The following is a 22,409-nucleotide window of genomic DNA, read 5'->3' on the forward strand; positions in this document are numbered from 1 at the left end:
GCAAAGGCTTCTTTATACGGAGCTGTATTTAGAAGGCTAGAGTATTTGCTGAGAATGCCCAACTCCACACCAAAAAATGTAAAGTTTTAAGAGAAAGCTCTTCCTTACTGTACAATACTAATAAATATAAAGGTAATAATGGAGTTAAAATATTAATAGATGCTATAACTAGTGAGTGAAAAGTTGAAGAACAGGATATTTAGCCTCGAAATACCTCCTTACAACTTACAGTGGAGAAACTTGACAGATGCCCCTTAATCCAAGTGCTCAAAGTAAACATCACTAAAACTCACCAAGTATTCTGTGCCTCCCAATATGATGCATCAAGTACACAGTATCGCTTCTGAGGTACACATCTTCCTTGGCTTATGATGGCGTTATGTTGCAATAAACCCATAGTAAATTGAAAATACCCTAAGTCAAAAATACATTTAATACACAACCTACTGAACATCATAGCTTAGATGAGGCTATTTTTAATGTCCTAACACATTAGCCTACATTAAGCAAAATCATCTAACACAAAGCCCATTTTATAATAAAGTACTGGGTATCTCACATATTGAACACTGTACTGAAAGTGAAACAATGTTTGTATGGGTACAGAATAGTTAAGTGTATTGGGTGTTTACCTTTGAGATCACCTAGCTGACTAGGGGCTGTGGCTCACTGCCACCACCCAGAATCATGAGCCCTACCACGTATCACTATCCTGGGAAAAGATGAAAATTCCGTATTTGAAGTAGTTTCTACTGAATATACATCACTTTCACACCATCCTAAAGTCAAAAAATCTTAAATTGAACCATTTTAAGTCAGGGACCATCTGTATTCCTACAGAAAAAAGCTTAATTAAATCTAATTGTGAGTCGACATCAAACCCAAATTGAAGGACATTCTACAAAATCAGCCAATACTTTTCAAAGACAGACATGGAAAGAAGGTTGAAGGACAGGAGAACTAGATGTAGTAATTCTGGGATGGATTCCGAACCAGGAAAGAAAACTATGGAAGATATTATTGGGAAAATTGGCAAGATTTTACAATGGATTATGCATTAGGTAACAGTATCATATCAATGTTAGATTTCCCGATTATGATCATTGATCTGCGGTTATGCTTGTTCTTAGCAAACTGACAATAAAATATTTGGAACAAAAGGGCCCATCTCTAACTTGATCCTAATGGATCAGAAAAAAAGTGTGTATAGAGACAGAATATAAAGCAATTGGGGCAAAATGTGAGCTGAGGTAGGGTAAGAGTATTTTAAAGTTCTTTGTGCTATATATTCTTGAAACTTTTCAAGTTTGAAATTGTATCAAAATTGTTACAATTTCTGTATTGCTACAATACACATTTTTAAGATGTTTGTTGCACATTATCTGCCTGACAGAACCAGATGTGCAAGGATCAATGGACAGCCAGACTGACCTAGGTCCTGCCACTACCTTGCAGAGATCTTGACATGCACATGTACACAAACAGGCCCAGCTCAGCCCAGGTCAAGCAGAGGAGCCTGTGCTGCAAGCTGTCCTTCCACTGCTCAGCAGGGACCAGCCCAACAAAGCACTCTCCACAACAGAGTTGGACCCACAGCCTCAGCAGCTCCCCAAGCTCAGATCCACCCACCCAGAGATCCACCCAGTGGGATCCATTTAGTGAGTTGGGCGTCCCTTGAACTGACACATCCCCTTGTGTTTCATTGATTCTCCCCCACACATCCATTCACACTCATTCAATCTCCTATGCTCCAGATACTGGCCTCCATACCCATCCTATCTCCCATCCACAGAAAGCCCAACCCTCACACAGGTGAGGAGCGTTACCCTTTCATGACGGGCAGGTTCATTAACCCAAACTGCATGTACTCAGAAGAGGCTTAAGTGCAAACAAGCAGGGCATACAGGGTGAGGAGGGAAAGACACCTCCTGACTTTTGTCTGAAGCCAGTGTGCGTGCTCAGGGCCTGTGAGGACCAAGAAGGGTAGAGCTGGCAACCAAAGCAGTGATGCAGGTGTCCAGGCTCAGGCCTCCTAATACATCCATAATCTGTATGGGCACTGCCCATAGGCCACTTACAGATGCGTCACACTGCAGACCACTCTTCTTCAGGATACTTCTCCCTTGAGAAAGAATTCCTGCCCTTAGCTCCACCAGCACCCAACCCCACAGATGACACAGGCACGGTTGTTGTCCGAGGTTTATTGAAAATATTACAGCACAGCAGAAAGATTCAAACGGCTCCACGTGGTGTTTTGAAATTCATCCCAACTGTAGGCTGAGTGACCTGCAGGTTGGACAGACTGCCAAAGTCCTGGAACAATAAAAAGGGGCTTAGTGTGGCTGTACTGGTAAGATGTGTCCAGAGCCCCGGCACCACCATTAGGCTATGCTTTTGTCAGCCTCCACAACCTTGGGGTCAGATTGGTGGGACCCTGAAGAAAACCAAGAGAGCCTTCTCCTCCCCACCCCAGAGCAATAAACTCTATAGGGGGTCTACCTGCGATCTGAAGGATCCTCCAGTCAGCCATGAAAGAGCTATCCTGTGCACTTTAAGACGTTTAACAGCATCCCTGGACTCTATCCACTAATGTCTGCTAGTATCCCCCAGCTGTGACAACCAAAAATGTGTCCAGATATTACAAAATGTTCCCTGGGGGGTGCAAAATCTGTCCCTTTGAGAATCACTACTCTAAGGCATATACAGTGCCACTTCATTTCCAGGACCAGCCTTCAGGTAGGAGGCATCACTTATGCAATCAACATTTGTGAAGGGCCCGGGTAGAGTAGTTGTAGGACAAGGTCAGGGCCCGCCTTTAAGGTGGCTCAATCTAAGTGCAAAGAACCCAAAAGCATATGTATAGCTGATTCACTTTGTTATAAAGCAGAAACTAACACACCACTATAAAGCAATTATACTCCAATAAAGATGTTTAAAAAAAAAAAAAAAAAAAAAAAACCCAAGGGCCCACCATATAACCAGAATTTAATTCCTCATTTTATCCTCAAAAATCAATTTTACAACTGAAACTAAAAAGATACATTCCAGAGTAGTATTACAGGAGAAAATGATCTGTAGCAGGCTTTAGCTGTACTGGTTATGTTTTTCTGCAACTAGGTGGTAGTATATGGGAGTTTACTCTATTCATTATCTTTTTGAACATCTTAGATGTTTCATGATCATAAAAAGGAAAAATAAAGTTGCTCTAAATCACCAACTGCCCCCTGGACTTTGAAGCTCATGCTTTCACCAAACTGCTAAAGTGCTAAGATATGTCACAGAAGAGACATTTATCAAATTGTATTGAAGATAGCTGAACTACCTAAGTAGTGTCCAGTTAGCAATTGGAAATGAGACCACAGCTCATTTGAGTGGTTAGCATACAGACACAGAAGTAAGCAGGCAGACTGAAAAGAGAACTAGGGATGGAACCAAGGGGGTAAATGTGAGAAGCCAGCCACAAAATCAAGAAGAGAACAGAAGGAACTGAGAGAAGGGGTGTTTTCTGTAAGTCCTGGGAGAACAGCCACTGGATTCGTGAGTTATCTTCATGTGGAGAGCAAATTGAACCTTCAATAACTAGCTAAACCCACTTTGGAGGCAGTCTAGGTTAGTGGTTAGAAGGGTGGATGGATTCCCATCCCTGCCACCTACTAGCCTTGAAGCTACCATTTCATCATCTATAAAATGTAAATAACAGGATGTGCCTCATGGGACATACTGAGGGAAAGGGAAACACCATATAGAAACGTTGAGATTACCTGATATATTTTAAACACTCAGTATGTGTTACCTAGAGGTATTACCCATAGTAGAAAGCACTGATGGTTGGTGTCCAGGAAAGCCCTACTTTAGGAATTCAGCAAACACTTACCAAGAGCTTCAGCATTTCCTTAGTGTCAGGATCTACTTCAATGATTTCCTGATCCAGGGCTGAGACCTAGAAGGAACAAGGCAGGCCCCAAAGAGCAATGAGTTATCTCTCACCTTCCCTGCCTATGAGAGACAAAAAAAAGGGGGTGGGGGACGGGGATGGGTGGCATAGAGAGGATACAATACTATCCCACGAACTCAGTATTTAGAAAACCTTAAGATTGGGTTTATACTTCAGGAATACTATGCTAGGGCAAATAATCAAACCAGAAGACAGAAATCACCAAACAAACATCATTAAAAGGCTCTCATGTATGAAACAGAATGGACTTATGTGATACCAACAGGGCAGAACAGAAGCTAACATACAGGCATGTAGGTAATAGGCACCTACAGCTGATCAAGGGGTTAATGGAGACTCAGCTGAGGTCCCTTTGAAAACCAGGTACCTGAAACGGTTCTCAGGAACCTGCTCTATCTTTCAGGATGAACAAGAGGTCCAGAATAAGACCCAGAAAGTTTACCTCAGGCACGTAATTATCTCTCCTTTCTCTCTCCTCCTCCTGCAGCTTGATGGAGATACCTCTCACCGGGCCTCTCTGAATCCGCTTCATCAGATGTGTGACATAGCTACAAAGTACAAACGCCCAAGAACACACACTGGCTCCCACTGGTACCCAGAACGTCTGGATGTGTATGTAGGAGTTTTAGTTCTCTTCCCACAGTGAGAAGGGAAAGGATTCACCACCTTGGGGGCCCTGACTCTGAACCTCCTGCACACACAAAACCTCCACACGCAGCTCCGCTTACCTAGGCATGCCTGTCCCTTTGGTGTCGCACATCCTCTCTATTCTAATTCGCTTTCAAAGCTATCAAGTACTCCCAAACAAACCTTCACGACCCCTCCTCCCAGCCTTCATTTTCTTTACTTCGAATTCCAATTTACATAACTTAGCATTAAATCACGTACGCCCTTACTTAACGTTAGTCTTCCAGAGGTCGACTGTGGCTAACCTCGTCCAAGCGCCACCGCCAGTCAAACCGCCAAATACAACGCGAACATTAGACAACCCCACCAAGAAACCCGGCAAAGGCACACCTCCAGCGCTCTTCTCGGAGCAGCGGGAGACTAGTGCTAACCCAGTTCCCACGACCCACCCGCGGGGCCACGGCTCTCCGTCTCCCAGCAGGCCCTGGAGGCCGAGCGCCGACTGAACTCACCCTGCGATCTTGTTGCGGAGCTTCTTGCTGGGAATAATGGCAATCTCCTCGCACACGCGCTTGTTGGTGTGGAAGTCATTGCCCAGGCGCGTGTAGTATTTCTCAATGATGACCCGGGCCGCCTTCTTCACGGTTTTGGTGCGAACGCGGCCCTGCGGGTGGAGAACACAGGGTCACTCGCAACTCAGGAACCCCCTCCGGGGAACAGCACGGCGTCACGCCCTGACCGGAGTGGGGTTCGTGGGCTAGGTCTGAGCCCAGGAGGGGAGAAGACCAGCCGGGCAGTGCTGGAGCGCGGGGTCAACGCGGAAGCCAACGTCCCACGGAGGCTTCTGCCTCACAGGGTACTGCGCCCCTCCTCGAGGGCTGGGGGCCGCGCTAAAGCGGCGGATGGAGGACGATTGTGGGGGTACCAGCTTGGAGTCAAAAACACCTACCATGTCGGCGGGTCCTTGGTAAAAAAAAAAAAGGAAACAGGAAGTACAAGCGAGGCCTATAAAGCGCAGGCCGGAACGCCGCTTCCGCCTAGTCTGAGATGCGCTGAGCCGACTGTAGCGCAGCACAGCGACCCCTAGCGGGGCGGGGAGGAATGGAACGGAAGTATGGCCAATCGCCATCTAGTAGGCGCGGTGAGTGACTGACCCGCCCCGCCCCGCCCCGCCCCGGGTGGTCTTAACGCAGGTTTCTCTAGACCCTTCTTCAGTGGTTAGGTCGCCCTTGTTAAGTGCCCAAGACTAAGAGCGGCGCATCTCTCCCACACATGCTGGGGAGAGGGATGAAGGCTTAAGAGCCATCGGGAAGGCGGAAACGCGGAAAAGAGAGGAAGTAGGGGATGGCGCCGTGCACCATCCCCACCCAATCCATGGGTCACAGACTTGTGTCTAGCCTGGTTGGAGACACAGGTACAACTGGGAGAGAATTATCTCACTTCTTCCGAGTCTTTGCTCAAACGTCACCTTATCAGAGGAGCTTTCCCTCCAATTTATACAAATTAACACTGCTATCCTTTTATCATTTTTTTAGCATTGCTATCCTTTTAAAGTTGCTCTAGTATTTCTTAGCACGTCACAGTGACTTGTCTCAATTTTCTCAACCAGGGATGAGTTCCATGACAGTATGGCTGTTTTGCCTTGAACAGTGCCCAGCACAAAGCAAGTTCTCAAATGTTTAAGGGCCCAGTTCACCTGTAGTGCTCCCAGCTGAGGCACTCTCCAACCACCGTCTTAAGGCTGTTCCTGCTGTACCCATCCGCAAACCAGGTCCTTCTGAGGCCACCAGCACAGGCTACCCCTGGTGGCCTCATTAGCCTCGGGAGTGCCCTGACTCCTTATCTCCAACGTTGCTTAAGTGGGTTCCAGGCCCCCGCCTGACTTAAAGAAAGACTGGGCTGCCCAGTTTGGATGAGTTAAGGGGCACCAGGCTGTGCTTCATCCCCCAACTCAACTCCTGGTCACCTTGGACAGTCCAGTCAGTCTCTGAACTGACTGAGAATGGAAGGCTGAAAGACAGGAAGCCCTTGCCCTGGAAGTAGCACCTGGACAAGAGAGGGACCGAAGGGGAGAAGAGATGACTCTCTGAATAGGATAGGACAGACCAGGACACCAAAAGAGAGAGTCATACTCTCCTTCAAGAGAGATGCAGAAAAAAAAAAAAGAGAGAGAGAGAGATGCAGTTTACTTTACCAGCAGACTTCAAACTATGCTGCTGCCAGTCAGGCCTCAAGGGAAAGATGAGGCCTCTCATTCTTGGCTGAAGGGACTCCCCACCCCCTATGATAGTGACTTCTTGTACCTCTCATGGAACGGATGCTTCAGTGTGCAGGGCTCCCTCCACTGCAGACTAAAATGGAATCTTCCAAAGATCACTCCAGCAGCTGGGCCCAGGCACAACCTACCTGAAAAAATCATCAGCAGACCCTTTCACAAATCCTGGGATCCCACCTGTGAGAAAGAGTCCAGATGACAGTCCTGAAGAACAGCAAAAATTTACTCCCACTCAGTAAAGAACTGGGTCTTCACAGGTGACTCCAAGAGATAGGAAGCCTCCCAAGAAGAATCAGCTCTGAGGCTTACAGGAGAATCTGAGAACAAGTGGCTCGTGCTGACCTCTGAGGAGCTATGCCTCCAGTTCCTCTAAGCTGAGTCTAGGATTATGAGAAGAGGAGCCCCAAGAAGTTTATTGGTGAGGGCTTTTTACATACCTGGACTAGAGGTACCCACTTATTAGAGAGGCACCTCCGAGGTGCATCTGACCATAGAGAGGCACCTCCGGGGTGCATTTGACCACAGAAGTGACCAAGAAGGACTTACAGGAGCAAGTCCCCACATGGCCCCACTATCAACCTGGGCTGGAATCTCATCACAGAAGATCCAAGGAAATGTGGGGTTTTACTCTGGAATCTTGGTGTCTCACTGCCCGCTTTTCCCCACAGCTCAGACACAGAGACAAAACCAGAACTCTGCTGCAACGTGTTTATTATGTGCCAAAAAAACTACACCACAGCTTACTCCACACATCTGTAGGAGAGTGCAGTCTTGCCTGCATATACTACAATGAGGTAGAGACTTCACACACAGCTTCACAAAACCCACAGAGTAGCTGGGATATGCAACAATGCAACGTCAGCTCAGCAGGAGGGAGGAGGGGGGGTTATGACACTGGTTCTTTGGCACACAGCTTCCCAAAGAGGGGCAAGTCGTTTTGTTTTTTTTTTTTTAAAAAAAAAAAAAAGAAAAAAAGAAAAAAAGAAAAAAAAAGTCAAGTTTTCAAATTCCAGTAGCATTTCAGTCAACTCCAACTGTTGCTTCATACATTTCTCAAATGAAAGAAATAAGGGAAGGGTACTTGTCCCCTCTGAGAGAAAGGGCTCCTGTGAGCCTTCATCTGCCCCCACCAAAAAGCAGCCCTTTTTAGCTCAGTTACAAAAGAAAAAAGTCCTGTGACTTTGTGATTAAAAACTTCTATCAACCCTCCCCCCCCCACATAAGTGCAACTTAAGAAGGTGCAATAAACCATTTAAAACTATATACAGCAGCCACTCAAACACCGTTTATCCGGTCCAGTTTCAAATCCAAAAAAATTTTTTTTCTTGGTTGCAAATGTCTTGATTTGCAACTGTGAGAAACAGTGACCAGCAGTCCCCAGACACAAATTTGCTATAATGTTAAAAGCTGCCAGGAAAGAAAAAAAAAAATCTCTTGTTCCAAACGACTTAAAAACTGTTTTAAGGAGTGTAAAAAGGAACCGGTAAAAACCCTCGAGCGTAAAATATGAAATATGATTTTGGTTTAAATGAAGAGCAAAGTCTCCTTGTTGTTTACAGTAAAAAACACCAGCTGAACACTCAGTTTATGCCGTTCAGGTGGGGGTTAAATAAATGGAAAGGCACTGTATGGCAACTGCAAGAATGAAACCAATGAGACCTGCACATCATCACCATCAGTATTGCAAGGAATGTAAAAAAGCGCTTTTAATAAATAAACCTAGATGTAGGCATCGTGTCAATACCTTCTGGACACGTAGTTCTTTTTTGCTTTTCATCGGCAAAATGAGGAACTAAAATCTGGGAAAACTACAGAGTCGCTTGGAGGGTGAGCCTGAGGGTCCTTGCCCTGGCACACCCCCTGAAAACAAAACCTGACAAAACTCATTGTGCATTAATTAGTGCAGAAACAAAGACAGATTCAGCAAGTGCAAAGGTGACTACGATTTTCCCTTGTCCTCGGGAAGCCAGCTCCCTGGTGGCCAGTGGCAGGGTGGTGCAGGCTACTGCCTGACCTGCCAGCCTCAGGCGCCACAGGCCACTGGGCAAGGCCAGCTCCTCTAGCTGGAATCTCGGTTCTTCTGGTTCCGCATCAGGGGGCTGTGGTGGCGCAGGCCCTCCATGCTGTGCCGCCAGTGCCAGCAGCTCCGGCAGAAGTACTTGAAGCACACCTGGGTGGAGCGGAGAAAAACAGAGAGAAGCCAGGCCTTTGTCAGCACCAGCCGGGGGGCAGCTGCATGAGCTGCCTGCTCTGCCTAAGAGGGAGTGGGGGATTCCTGATGGCCTCTGTGGGGTTATAAGAGATGGTCCTGGGGATCCCTCTCATCCCCAACAGAGGCGTGACCAAACCATGGCAAATCCATTGCCTGTTTCTACAGGTGCCCAGACTTAATCCAGCATGCTGGGCTCCTATTGTGTAGAGACTGTGTCAGCTTCCCTCATCTCCTCTTAGCACCACAGCTGCTCTTCCAGTCCCCTGCCCTTCCCACCTCCTATGGAGCAGCTGTAGCACACGCCTGCTAACATGGGAGAACATTTAAAGACATTGACTCCGAATCCTAATGCCAGTCAGTACGGCTTCCTCGTCACACTAAGTGAGGAGAGGTCACTGGGCACTACCCTCAGTCCCAGGCCACTACCTTCTGAGCAATTATGTAAAAATGGGGATAATCTGTGGAAGATACACACACACACACAAGCACACACACACGCACACACGCGCGCGCGTCTGCTAGAAAAGGCTATTGAGAGATACACTTATTCTCAGGCTTTACCCAGCAACCCAAACTTACTTCACATCCTCATTTTGCAGCCTCAGTTTAACTACTGTCTACCCAGAGACTCCAAACCTGAATGACAGCACCACTGCAAAAATAACTAAGTACGGATGCACTGCTAGTATTTGAACACGTCCCAAACTTGTCTTGTTGCCAGCAACACTGGCACTACTTGGAAACTTGTCAGAAACAAGGCATCTCACGCCACACTCCAAACCTACTGAATCAGAATCTGCATTTACACAAGATCCTCAAGGTGATGCGTACATACATTAGACTATGAGAAGCAATGCCCAAATACATCCAGATCTGTGCTCCACTACCCAGAAACATTCAATAAACACTGCCATGCTGCTTTCTGCCTGCTTCTGATAACTGGGTACAATCCAGGTACAAATATCAAAACAGTCCAGAGGTTCAGAAGTAAAGCAAGCTCCCATGCATAGGGGAAAATCAATCTAGAAGGCCTTAGACTTAGAACAACAGTGCCTGGCTCATAGGTACTGCTGACCACACCCAGCAGGTTCCTATCATCCTCAAAAACCACCATTACCAATAGTGCCACACTGAAAACCAACATCCCAGGCAAGGAGAAGGCCAAAGTATCAAGACTCAGCGAGCGAGCTTTCCCAACAGTTTTGGGTCAAGTGTGTCTCTGGTCTGATCATCAGCAAACATTAGCCTCTTCTATGCTCTTAAGACAATCGCAAGGTACCTGAGAACTCCAACATACCATGTAACAAATGAGACATGACAATCTTTAATTGAGGGTGGGGATTTTATAAACATCTCAAGTGCCCAGGGGACTCACCTGATCTCGACAGAAAAAAGGACCAGGCTGAGAACTGCAGATATGACACAGAGAATCTTCTAAGTAGGGGTCAATCTGAACCTGCACAAAGCAAAACAGGATAATGAAGTGGCTGCTTCTCACCAGGAGGCCAAATGGGCCAGAAGAGAAGGGCATGTTATGGGCCATCCATATGAATACAGGGTTTTTCCTGTTTTAAGGGGGGCCCAGAGAGAACTATAGGCAGAGAGTACAGAGATCCTTGATGGCAGGTGCCCAAACTTGAGAAGCTGCCAGGCTGGCTCTACAAAGTGTGTGCAACCACACTCACTACTGTCTGGTCTTCTTGACAAACCGGACCATGGCACTCTATCATCCAGCAACAAGTAAGCAATCAGAAAATGCAAGTCAGGCTGGAGAATAGAAGTCAGGCTGCCTTGCAAAGCTGGCCAAATAACACAGCACAGGAAGGCACCCCACATGTTGAGGAGGCTCAACAGTCCCAAGCTCCCATCCCGCTGAGTCGACCAAGACCAGGCCCCTCCCAAACCCAAACCTCAATTGTGTCCTCGGAAGCTTGGCTCATTCCCCAGAGCATATCCAGCACAGGGACAGCTTCCGTCTCAGGCCTGCCCTGGGTAGTGGCTGGCCCAGACCCCTCTCAGATGGCCCAGAGTGAGGGTACAGACCAGCCCACTCACCTTCTTGGTGAACTTGGTGGTTTTGATCTCCACAAAAGCAGCACTGACTGCTTTCAGGTAACTACGTTGGTTATTGAAAGTCACGCGACCAGACCCTAGGAAAAAGAGGAAAACTTACCTTCCAGCCAAATTCTCCCAAACGCCACTTGTCAACACTCAGGAAACCCTGTTCCTAGACCAGTGCTGTGCTGTCCAACAGAAATACAATGTGGGCTACTTATGTAATTTTAAGTTTTTTAGTAGCCACATTTAATGAATGTAGTGGAATGAAGAAGAAAAATGTAGTGGAATTAATTTTAATTAATTTATTTTCTTTACCCCAATATATCCAAAATATTATCATTTCAACATGTGGCATTAGGCACACTTCAAGCACTCAGAGTCAGTCACATTTAGCTGGTGGCACTGTATCAGACAGTGTAGCTGTAGACCATGACGGCACAACCCCCTCAGAAATGGGGGGAGGACTTGCTGACCACAATGGGGAGGGAAGAGACTCCTCCGTGTAGGCAGATGCACAGGCACGGTTATAAGGTTCAGAGTGGAAAGCAAGATGCAGACAGAACACCTCTCAGAAGGCAGGCCCAACAGTCAAGGCCCTCCTGGCCTGGAGGTACTCCAGAGCCTAGCAGGGGATCCAGAAGCAGCCTCATCCTGCCAAGTGCCGCCTCTGCCCCTGCAGCCTCTGAAGTCCCTGTTCTCAATCTGCAATGCGGCACTGAAAGGCACACGATGCTCCTTCCTGACCAGATTCTGTGTGGGTGGGCAGACGAAGCATGTGGGAAGGTGCGTTAGCCATGTGTTGATCAGGAAGTTGAGGCTCTGCTCCACCTCCAAACCCCACCACTAAGATTATTCTACCACGACTGGGAAACTGCCCTCCTTTCCCAGTGGGGCTGACCAAATCCCAGTGGCTAGGCCCCCAGACTCCCCTACACTAGGACAGCATAGGCCATGACCATACTCTGTTGGCTGAGTCACCCAGAGTCTTCCTTCAGCCTCACGTGGTCACTGACCCTAGACAAGGCTGCTTTTCAAGGCCTCTTAACAAAGGAAACCAAGAAAGTTCAGGAAAGCCCTGGCCTTTTAATGAGATATTACCTGTTGTCTATCTCAGACTGGTTTGGCTTTGAACTCAGAGCTTCTAACCAAAGTTCTTGTTTCATTTTCACCTCCTATAGTGCTCCTATCCATTTTTCTCCCCTTCAAGGGAAGTGGTGGGAGAGGGATGGGTACAGAGGGGTCAGTACTGGTGGCTTATCTAGAAAAAGATGCTATACTGCTGGTATATACTGATCTGCAGGTCTGAGTCAGGTCTCCCCCTCCACTCCCATAGGGAAGTATCACAATCTTGGTCTACATCCCAGGGGCCACCCAGCTTTCCCACACAGAAGTGGGACACTTACCAATGGGATACTTGTGCTTATCTGTGTCAATCCCAGCATACACCACACCACCAAATAGGTCGTTCAGAATGGCTGCCAGGGCCTCGGCATTGAGCATCCCGTGCAGAGCACCGACAAATACCGTCCTGCTGGGGTCAAGTCTCTGAGATGGGCTCTGAACAAAGTTGCTGTCGGCCAAGACCCAGGGGATCACTTGTACCTAAAAACCACCCAAAGGTATATCAGCCCTGGCAGGGAGCCAGAAAAAGGCTCTCGTATGGAGAGGCACATGCTCTAGAGATGCTAAGCTGAGCCCCATACAGTCCCAGGCACACAGGTACTCAGCAAGCTACCCTCACCCCAACACAACTAGACTTGAATTTTACTGAGTCCATGAGTCCAAAATGGTTTTTTTAAAAAAATGGTAGAGTAGTAGTCTACTCATTCTGAAGAGTAAGCAAAATAGCCCCAAACTGTCATGCCGAGGAACCTAGCACTGTTACAACCTTCAACCATGTGGTTCCAACAAAGGACCATGGACACTGATGAACAGACAGCATGGTCTAGAGTCCTTGGGACACGAAGGATTCACAGAGAACGACAGGATAGGAGCTTGAAGGACAGAGGGTGGGGATGCTGAAGGTATCTGTATGAGATGGTTACTGGCCCAATGTACTCATTAGACAGCTTGTGACAGGAGCAGTGGGAGTAACTGGAGAGAGGTAGTGTGAAAAGTCACACACAGAACACTGAGATTCTGCAGAGCAGAGTGACACTAGGGCAGGAACTGACCATGTCCTCTGCTTCTAAATCCTGAGCCTAGAACAAAATCTGGCATAGCAGGCAGAACGCTCCAGAATGAAGTGAGTTGACAGATGATCAGTAAGTGTTTTTGGAAGATTAATCTGTGAAGATCTTTTTTTTTGGTTTAAAAAAAAAAGGTCTCAAAGCAGGAAGAGATCTGAGGCATAAACCAGCAAGGAGGCAGAACAGTAGTTCACAGGACAGCTGATGAAGACCTGGAGAAAGCTTGTGGTACTGGGCAGAGAACAGGCCAAGATCAAGAAGATTCTTCAACAGGAGAATCTGCAGAATTCAGACTGCCTGGGCATGGTGGGAAAACAAGAAGAATCAGGTCTGATGGGTTCTAGACCTAAGTAACCTTGAAATGAGAGAGCCTGGGAGAAGTTACCAGGGGGAGCCAATTTCACTGGAAGATGCAAAAGCCCATCTCGTTTTTTCCATTACCATGGGAAAGTACCACAATCTTGGTCCACATCTCAACGGCTACCACACTTTCCAAGCTTTCTTAAACATAAGAGTTTATAATTATAGGACATGCCAAAGGAAGGCCCCACAGGAAGGTGGGGCTCAAGTAAAACATGAGACTAGAGAGGTGAGTCTGGGTCTAAAGGTAAAAGCAGAGCCAGACAAGTGAGTAAGTTGTCTGATATGGGGAAGAAGAGAGGGGGGAATCAAATACCTACTACTCTGGTGTGGAGGGGGAAACACAAAGGAAATAGAGGGTCAGAGAGAGATGAGAACCAGAGCTGACTAGAGTCCATGCATCAAAGAAAGCTATTCAAACACTGTGAGATGATGAGGAGGGACTAGGAGCAGGAAGGTGTCTGCAGGGCACTGAGGAGGGTGAGGGCCTGTGGTGCTGCAATGGCAGCCTCTCACTGTGAAAGCAGGGGACAGGGAAGAAGGAGCATGTTGTTAATTCCTAGAGCATCATAAGCTGTGATAACTACATGAGCTCCACACAGCAAGAAAGAAGGCAGGGAAGCTGTGGGGCACCATGCACAGCCAGAGGACAAAATGTGAACTAACACCAGGAAACATCGTAAAACAAAGAGCCAGCTTTGTCACATGCATCATTTATTTTAAATCCAATGTGACTATCTCAATAAAACAGGCATTTTCTCCATTACCCTACAGATTTTAATAGACTTTACTTTCTAGAGCAGCTTCCAGTTCACAGCAAAACTCAGCTGAAAATGTGGGGTTCCTGTATAACCCCCCGCCAGCCTCCACACACGAACAGCCTCCCCCACTCTCAACACCCCTCACGGGACTGGCACACCTGCTGCAATCAGGAAACCTACCCTGACACGTCAGTACTGTCCAAAATCCATGGTTTACATTAGGGTTCACACTTGGGGTTTGTTTCACCACTGTAACTCTATGGGTTTTTGGCAAATGTATAATGGCATGTATCTACCATTACAGTAACACAGAGAGTCTCTTCACCATCCTCAAAATCCTCTGTGCTTCGCCTATTCATCCCCTCTACCCCTCATAACCCCTGGCAACTGCTAATCTTTTTACTAAAAGAGGCATTTCAATTTTCCATTCTATAGATGAGGAAATGAAGTTTCATTATATTAAATATCTTATCCAGTATCACAAAAGTAATGTACTCTGGAACCAAATTTTAAAAAATAACACTGATTCCTGAGTTTGAAATTTCCTTTGACAAGCAGTTCTCAAACACCACCCACTAGCACCACTGGGGAACTTGGTTAAAGTGGAGTTTCTTAAACTCCACCCAAACTGACTTAGAAAGCCTGAGATAGGGTCCAAGAATATGCAATGAGGCTCCCAGGCAGGATGGCTCTACGCTAGAGACTCACGATGCTGAGGGCACACAAGGTTGATACCAGAGACGGCCTAAGGAGAGAGAACCAGATGGAGGAAACTACATAGTAATAAAGCCCTGAATGGCAATGAAGAAGGCATCCATGGATAGGTGTGGGCTAAAGAGGGATCTACCCACCACAGATCAGGAGGTGAGAAGGCACAGCCTGAGAGCAGGACTAGGGAGAAACAACTGTAGATTTTCAGGTAAGTCCAAGCAGAGAAAGCTGCTAATTTCAATTTCATTTCTAAGACAAGAGGTTTGGGACAGAAGCACTGGCTAGAATAGAAGGAGATCCGGGAGATAGTTTGATTTCCATGGGCAGAAGCACATACATACCATTACGGCCCAAAGGCGGGGGGTTGTTAATGCAGCTGAGAGTGTTCTGTTGTATTCACCGTGGGGCAAGAAGAGCAGCCCTCTTTCCTCAGTAGGGATGTCTGCAGCCTGTGTATCCACCCACCCCATGAAATCCACTGCCTCATAGGCCAATCACCCAGTCCAGAAAGGACACTGTGCCAACTCACCTCCTTACAGCGCATCCTCCGGCTGGACATCTTGAAGTAATATTCACTCAGGCCATCTGGGCTCAGCGGGTCATGAGAGCAAGCCTGAAGCAAGGCCCGGACAGACTTCTCTAGTTCGAAGACCAGATATACATACCCTATTCCCAATGGAAGGAGAAATTGCATTAACATTCCTCAGGTGGCTACTCCTCAGCCTTGGTTTTGCGGCAGGGAGTTTCTTCCGAGAAAGATGCCTTATGGGTGAGACACGTTTTTGTCCTACTCCTGAAAGTCTTGTTGAATGGAAGCAGTTGCTATGCTGGACAACCAGGCCAATGGAGGGAGAAGCACACCATCTCCCACCCTAGTAAGGGAAGGGGGGTTGGCAAAGTAGGACAGAGAATCCCATCATTACCACATAGCTTTTTATCCCACAACACAAAGCATGTACAGGTCGGCAAGCCTGGCTTTCCTGGGGGCAGGAGCGATGACAGATCTGGGGCCAGGGGATGGAGGTATTCCTTTAAGAGCCTAGTTAGAACACTGGTTCAGTTCATCGGAACACTTTCAGTGAAGATGGGGCAGAGTGAAAATAGCACCTGCTCCTTTCTACAGGGAAGGGATCTCATTTCAGACCAGTGAGGAATCAGATGCTTGGTCCTCATTCCTGCTAACTCCAAAGGGAGCTCAGAATTAGGTCAGGCAACAACGTAACTGGGAAGGAAAGGCAAGTAAAGGAAAGCTTTTCAAACGCCTCATTTTGAGAGGTCAGGAACGGCTGGGGTTCAGGTTTGGAGGGAAGTGCACGAGGCAGTTTCACAGGCAGCTCCAACTGCAGTGTGAGTTTGGACAGATGGAACACTGGCTCAGAAGAAACAGAAGGATGTGTGAGGTTGAGAAGGAGTGCCGAGAGAGGAAAGTTCTGTGCTGTGGAGTGCCCAAACCTCGTTATCATCATGCAGCCGTGACACCCCAGTATCCCTCAGTGCAATTACATACTAGGGAGGGAAAAAAAGCTCCTACCATGTCTTTATTACCTTTAGGCATATTACCTTTGGGAGGACACCGGGGGTGCTTGCCATCCTTACCAGGCCACTCCACACTCAAAGAGCCAAAAACACGGAAGGTGTTAACCAATCCAGCTGCAAAGAGATGGAAAAGAATGGGAGAAACTGAGACACCATCCTCCCCAGGAAGGCACAGGGCCACTAGTATTCTCTTGGGCTCATCCTCCTTGACAGACAACTCAGAATTGACCTTTGGTCTCAGGTGACAACTGTATGCAGCAGACACAGAAGCACTGTAGGAGTCTATGAAGTGCACCTTTCCCATCACAGTTGCTCCTGTAATACCCTGTGCCCAGGCAGAGGTTCAGTTCTTGGCCTCAAGTCCAAGTTTCTTGTTCCTGAAAGATATGCCCCACCTTCAACACTTGAAGCAGAAGGTCTCAGAGCTCACCTTCCGTAATATCCCAAGGGACACCTCCTAGGAACACCTTGCAAGAGTAGATGGGGTTCTTGTAGTTCCGGGGAGGAAGCTGGCCACTCCAGGTACAGGTGGCTTCATTCACAGCTTTGGCAGAAGACAGAGAGAAACAGGAGTCAAAGAATTAACAAAGTCACTGCCCTTCTCTGTGGTGAACTTTTATCCAGGAAGGAGGAGAGAGGCCACAGTTCTAGTCTGGCTGCCTGGGAGAACATCCATGACTACTCTGAAAAGCAAGAAAACTTACACCTCACCAAACCAGTCAGCCCAGTATGATAACCCTAACTCACTAGTTCTGTCTCCACTAAAACTGAGAGGAACAGCAAACCAGATGTGTAGGGTAAAAATGATCACAACTCAAGCTATTTTCATACATATAACATATAACCAGAAAGCAGTTTTATCTAGTCATTGCTTACAATACTAATTAATTTAAATTTATAATTATAGGCACACCTCAGAGATACTGCAGGGTTTCGTTCCAAATCACCACAATAAAATGAATATTGCAATAAAGCTAGTCACACAAATCTTCTGGTTTCCCAGTGCATATAAAAGTTACATTTACACTATACTGTAGTCTATTAAGTGTGCAATAGCATTATGTCTAAAAAAACAATGTACCTACCTTAATTTAAAAATACTTTATGGCTAAAAAACGCTAACCATCATCTGACAACACAGGGTTGCCACAAACCTCCAATTTGTATATAAAAAAACAAAATGCAGTACTGATAGACTGGGAGTTTGGGACTGACATGTACACATTGCTATATTTAAATAGATAACCAACAAGGACCTACTGTATATAGCACAGGGGACTCAATATTCTGTAATAACCTAATTGGGAAAAGAATTTGAAAAAGAACAGATACAGGTACATCTATAATGGAATCACTCTGATGTACACCTGACACTAACATAACATTGTTAATCAACTACACTCCAAAATAAAATAAAATTTTTTTTTAAAATGCAGTATTTGGGCTTCCCTGGTGGCGCCGTGGTTGAGAGTCCGCCTGCCGATGCAGGGGACACGGGTTCGTGCCCCGGTCCAGGAAGATCCCACATGCTGCGGAGTGGCTAGGCCCATGAGCCATGGCCGCTGAGCCTGTGCGTCCAGAGCCTGTGCTCCACAAGGGGAGAGGCCACAACAGTGAGAGGCCCGTGTACCGCAAAAAAAAAAAAAAAAAAAAAAAAAAAAAAAAAGCAGTATTTGTGAAGTGCAATAAAGTGAAGCTCAATAAAACAAGATATGCCTGTACTTGAAAGTAAACAGGTCAATTTTTCATACAACATCCTAAATGCTTACTGGTCCAAATGGACCTTCTCCCCAAATGTTCAAATAAGGAACATTATACCGTTTCCCTGAACTCATCACTCACAGAAGTTAGGACACTGCCAATAAAAATAAGCACCAGCAACCCAACAAGATAAGAATGTCACAACTGTTCCAAGTCAGAACAATTCCCCATCATTTCCAAAGCTATCGTTATGGTACCTAAAGAGACACCACCGGGCCTTCTATTGTATCAGTCTTTAATCCTGTCCCCACTCAGTCCGTGCCCTTCCAGATCAGAGACTGACCTTAGTGGGAACTGGCTAGTCCTCGCCTATTTTACTCTCCTCCTCCAGCACTGGAGCAGATAGCTAATGAAATGAACCACCATTTTCATTCAGGACAATAACATGGAAGGCCATTCTCTAAAAGGCATAGGTCCAATGTGTTGCTACAGCAAGAAATTAGGCACCATCAGCAATATTTTGCGAACAAAAACAGAAGTCGATATAATGGCCTCATCCAAAAGCACAGTAAAGTCATTTCATAGTAAAACAATGGCAACAGAGAAAGTACAAACACAGGTTGCAGAAACCATTAAAATAGGGCAGCAGCACTGCTGGGGAGAATGAGATCAGGTCTAGCTCTGTGAGTAGAAAGACAGACATATTGAAATCTGTGGAAACAAAGGGAATGGAGAAACTGAACATTCATTTAATCAATTCCAGAACCTTAAAATAGTGGTCAGTGAGCATCTCCCTGAAGCACTAGTAAACAATGACATATACAGCTCATTTGCTTCCAAGTACTGGTATAAGATGAAGAACAGATTTAATAATGGATTTAAGGTAACTTAAACAACAGAATCTAAGGGTTCCTGAGAGATCAGTACACCTGGGGACATCCCTTACCTTGGAGGTTGACAAATGGACCACCCACCCCCCAGTGCATCCCTGTGTATACCAATCAGAAAGCCCTGGGGAAGAAGCTCCAGCGTGGGTTGTGCCTAATATGTCTTTGAATTAGAAAGGGGGAGGTAGACAAAATTCTAGGCACCATTTCCAGGGTTTCTCTTGAACACATGCACCCGTGAGAAGAATCAAAAGCAAGAGCAGTGCACAATCTCCACAGAAGAGCAAAAGTCAGAGATGGATCCAACCCCTAATAGGCACAACCCGGTGTGCCAGATTATCTATCGATCCTCTCTGCTCAGCCTCAAAAAAGTTACCAAGTGTGTCCCCATTAGCACTCACTCCTCAGAATAGACCACTCTGTGCAGAAGCACACTTCACCATGCAGTCAAGTCCTCTTGTAGACAGTTCCCCAGTATGTGAACTAAGGTCACTTAGTCACTGCCCGAGAATGAGGCCCCAGGCCCCCAGCCACACTCACCTGCAGCTTGCCTGTGCAGCCTGGCCTCTCTCTCTATGCTGAAGGGGTCTTTGGGAGCTTCAAGGAGGTCCCAGGACGGCCACACAGAAGCTCCTGGCCATCTCTTTGATGCGCTGGTTGGGGAGGGCGTGACTGCAGCCAGAGCAGCTTGCTCTTGGTCCAGCCGGGACCCAACCCCCATCTTTAAAGGGTCTCTGGGACCACCCCCCGTCAGAGATAGGAAGGGCAGGGGAGGAGAAATTCGGAGGCTTGACTAAGGAAGAAAAAAGGAAGATATAGGTTTTTAAAGGACAGTTGTTATAAAAGTAATAATCACACTATAGAAATTATGAAAAATACCAATATTTGATATATTTTTTAAGACTTTCTTCCTATGCGTTAAGATTAGCTGTCCTTATAACATAATTTAAACAAATTCTTTTCTCCCCAGTTCAGTCTTTTTCTCCACGTTGCCAGTCTTCATAACCATTTTAAATTATTTTATGATATTCTATTTAGGGAACAAGCTACACTTCACTGACCTATTCCCCCTACTGTTAAACATTTAGATACTTTGCAAATTTTCAGGACTATAAATAAAAACTTTAAATTTTATTTAAAAACATTTAAATAAAATATAGCTTCTTCATATTTTGTGTGTTCTCTGGTCAGATTCCTAGATGTAGAATGCCAAAATGCTTTCTATGAAGGTTCTGTGTTCTATTAGAAATGTATGAGAACACAAGTTTCTAAAAAAAAAACAAGCTTGTGTCAAGGATCTAAATTCTACTAATTTAAGTGGGTAGAAATGATACCACCTTATCAAAAAATAAGCTAAAATAATTACTCAACAGAATATTTCCTGTAAGTTCAAATACTGCCTCTATTTCCTCTTCTGTGACTTGTCTGTTCATATCCCTTCACCAATTAACCTTTGGGGTGGGAATCAGAGAAAAGTTCTTTAAATGAAACCCCAAAATATTAAAGCTGGTTACGAGGCAAATTTCTAAGACTGAGGCCCATATAAAGTAATGAAAAGAATTATAAGCATCCCATCTAATCCCATTTTATAGGGGAATAAAAACTGCAGCCCAGAGAATCAAAGGAGCCCTGCTTGTAGTTACCCTTCTGGAAACACACCCTGAACAGATAAAACCAGGGAGTAGTGGGGACACCAACGCCAGCTTTCATATCCTAGGACAGACTGGCAGGAGGCAAGGTGGGCCCTAAGAGGTCATGCTACGAATGGGACGTGGCAACAACCAGCGTTGCCAGTCTTGGATACGGAGGAGAAGGAGGAAGGAAAATAGCCATTATATTCACTGAACAGTCAGCTCAGTCGCTTTGGTAGTAGAGAAGCAGGCTCAGAAGGCACCTTAAATTGCATTTTACTTTAGGATGATTTCTCCCTGCCATTCCTATATATTTACTTTTAATATCCCCTATTCCTTATCTATCGTAATCTACTTTCCAACTCCCTTTAGCACGAGTGCCACACATGTCACACGTGGCTGTAGATACAGAGCAGGAGATGCAAAGATTAACTCTGAGACATTATTTCATGGATTCGTCATGGCCGCTGAAAGAGCTGGAGTCAGATCTGGATTAAAACCCTAGACCCACTGATTACTAACTTGTGATTCTTAAAATCATCAGTTAAAATATTTGAGGTATCATACATAAATGTACAAAAATGATATTGTTTAAAGGCTAAGAAAACACCCATGGAGGTCAAGAAACAGAACACTGCCAGGACTACCATATTTACTTTTGAAACTAACTTTCCCAACAGCTCTTGGAGTAACCTGTAGAGTCCTCAGCTCAGGTCCTGAAATGTACTGCTCAATAGGTATAATGGGTATACGAGACACCCTCTATTCTGTCGAGGATGGAAAGTTCTATACATGTCTCCACAACTCTCATCATGCCACCTCGCAGCCTGCATTCTAGTGGACATGCATCCTACCTCGAGCTCACATGCTCTCCCCACCCCACTCTGCAGCAAGTTACATACAATCAAATCTGAGAGATGATCTGATCCAGAGCTGAAGCCACTGGTGTCTGAGTCAGAGGGGCTGCTAGAACGGGAGTCCAGGATGGGCCGGGTGTCCAGGCGGGATCCTCTAACAGAGGGTGCTGGAAACTTGTCCACCAAGTCAGATCCAAGGGGGTCCAGAGGCAGGAAGCTCAAGGGGGGTTTCCCCAGGACACTGCCCAGTGGATTGTGGAGCATGCTCAATACTAGGAAGAGAGAAAAAAAAAGGGAGGAAATAAAAAGGAAGTCTCATGACCTCTTAGTTTTCTTTCCAGCCAACAGCCCTTGCCTTTCCCTCCCACAGCCACCCAGCAAGATGGACCAAGCCACGACCACCGAAAGCATGACAGAGCCGCAGATAAGAGTGTAATGAGCAGACAGACACCCAGGGTCCATGAGCAGAAGGGACAGGATGGCATTCTGAAGACCCAAGTTCCTGCTTCAACAGAAGCAGCAAAGCTCCTGCTCTCTGCCACCCAGGCTTACGGGGTCAGGGCCAGCATGTGGGAACCTGTACCACTGGGGACCCTGGTCACAACTGCTATTAATGTCTGGACACACATGCCCGTGTTGCCATAGGAGA

General features: G+C 46.3%; 2 protein-coding genes across 13 annotated transcripts in view; both read right to left on the reverse strand.

Moving 5' to 3' along the window:
• Window positions 1–2,186: 2,186 nt before the first annotated feature.
• On the reverse strand, window positions 2,187–5,668 carry RPS17 (ribosomal protein S17). The gene is made up of 5 exons (XM_059057362.2): window positions 5,532–5,668; window positions 5,095–5,246; window positions 4,398–4,503; window positions 3,875–3,940; window positions 2,187–2,313 (listed from the first exon to the last, which is right to left on the reverse strand). The coding sequence occupies exons 1-5, from the start codon at window positions 5,532–5,534 to the stop codon at window positions 2,233–2,235; spliced, it is 408 nt and encodes a 135-aa protein (XP_058913345.1). The 5' UTR covers window positions 5,535–5,668; the 3' UTR covers window positions 2,187–2,232.
• A 1,883-nt stretch (window positions 5,669–7,551) lies between these two features.
• CPEB1 (cytoplasmic polyadenylation element binding protein 1) overlaps window positions 7,552–22,409 on the reverse strand; it is a 97,142-nt gene continuing 82,284 nt past the window's right edge. For 7 of the 12 annotated variants that reach the window (XM_059057313.2, XM_067029986.1, XM_067029990.1 and 4 more), the window contains 9 exons: window positions 21,806–22,032; window positions 19,813–20,065; window positions 17,115–17,228; window positions 16,709–16,798; window positions 15,678–15,814; window positions 12,531–12,729; window positions 11,125–11,219; window positions 10,445–10,525; window positions 7,552–9,027 (listed from right to left, as the gene is read on the reverse strand). In XM_059057313.2, coding sequence (XP_058913296.1) covers window positions 8,917–9,027; window positions 10,445–10,525; window positions 11,125–11,219; window positions 12,531–12,729; window positions 15,678–15,814; window positions 16,709–16,798; window positions 17,115–17,228; window positions 19,813–20,065; window positions 21,806–22,032 — 1,307 coding nt within the window. In that variant the 3' untranslated portion in view covers window positions 7,552–8,916. Of the gene's footprint in view, window positions 9,028–10,444; window positions 10,526–11,124; window positions 11,220–12,530; window positions 12,730–15,677; window positions 15,815–16,693; window positions 16,799–17,114; window positions 17,229–19,812; window positions 20,066–21,805; window positions 22,033–22,409 lie in introns of all 12 variants that reach the window. The other 5 variants (XM_067029992.1, XM_067029983.1, XM_067029993.1 and 2 more) reach the window with 1 other exon arrangement.

The sequence above is a fragment of the Kogia breviceps genome, chromosome 3 (assembly GCF_026419965.1).
Source record: "Kogia breviceps isolate mKogBre1 chromosome 3, mKogBre1 haplotype 1, whole genome shotgun sequence".
In the NCBI taxonomy this organism is placed as follows: Eukaryota; Metazoa; Chordata; class Mammalia; order Artiodactyla; family Physeteridae; genus Kogia; species Kogia breviceps.

What these genes read in the sequence shown, in the direction of transcription:
- RPS17 (XM_059057362.2), bottom strand. An exon ending in CTCCGCAACAAGATCGCAGG is followed by an intron (nt 4,504 to 5,094) that starts GTGAGTTCAGTC and finishes TGTACTTTGTAG; the next exon opens with CTATGTCACACATCTGATGA. An exon ending in AGGAAATGCTGAAGCTCTTG is followed by an intron (nt 2,314 to 3,874) that starts GTAAGTGTTTGC and finishes TTATTGTTCCAG; the next exon opens with GACTTTGGCAGTCTGTCCAA.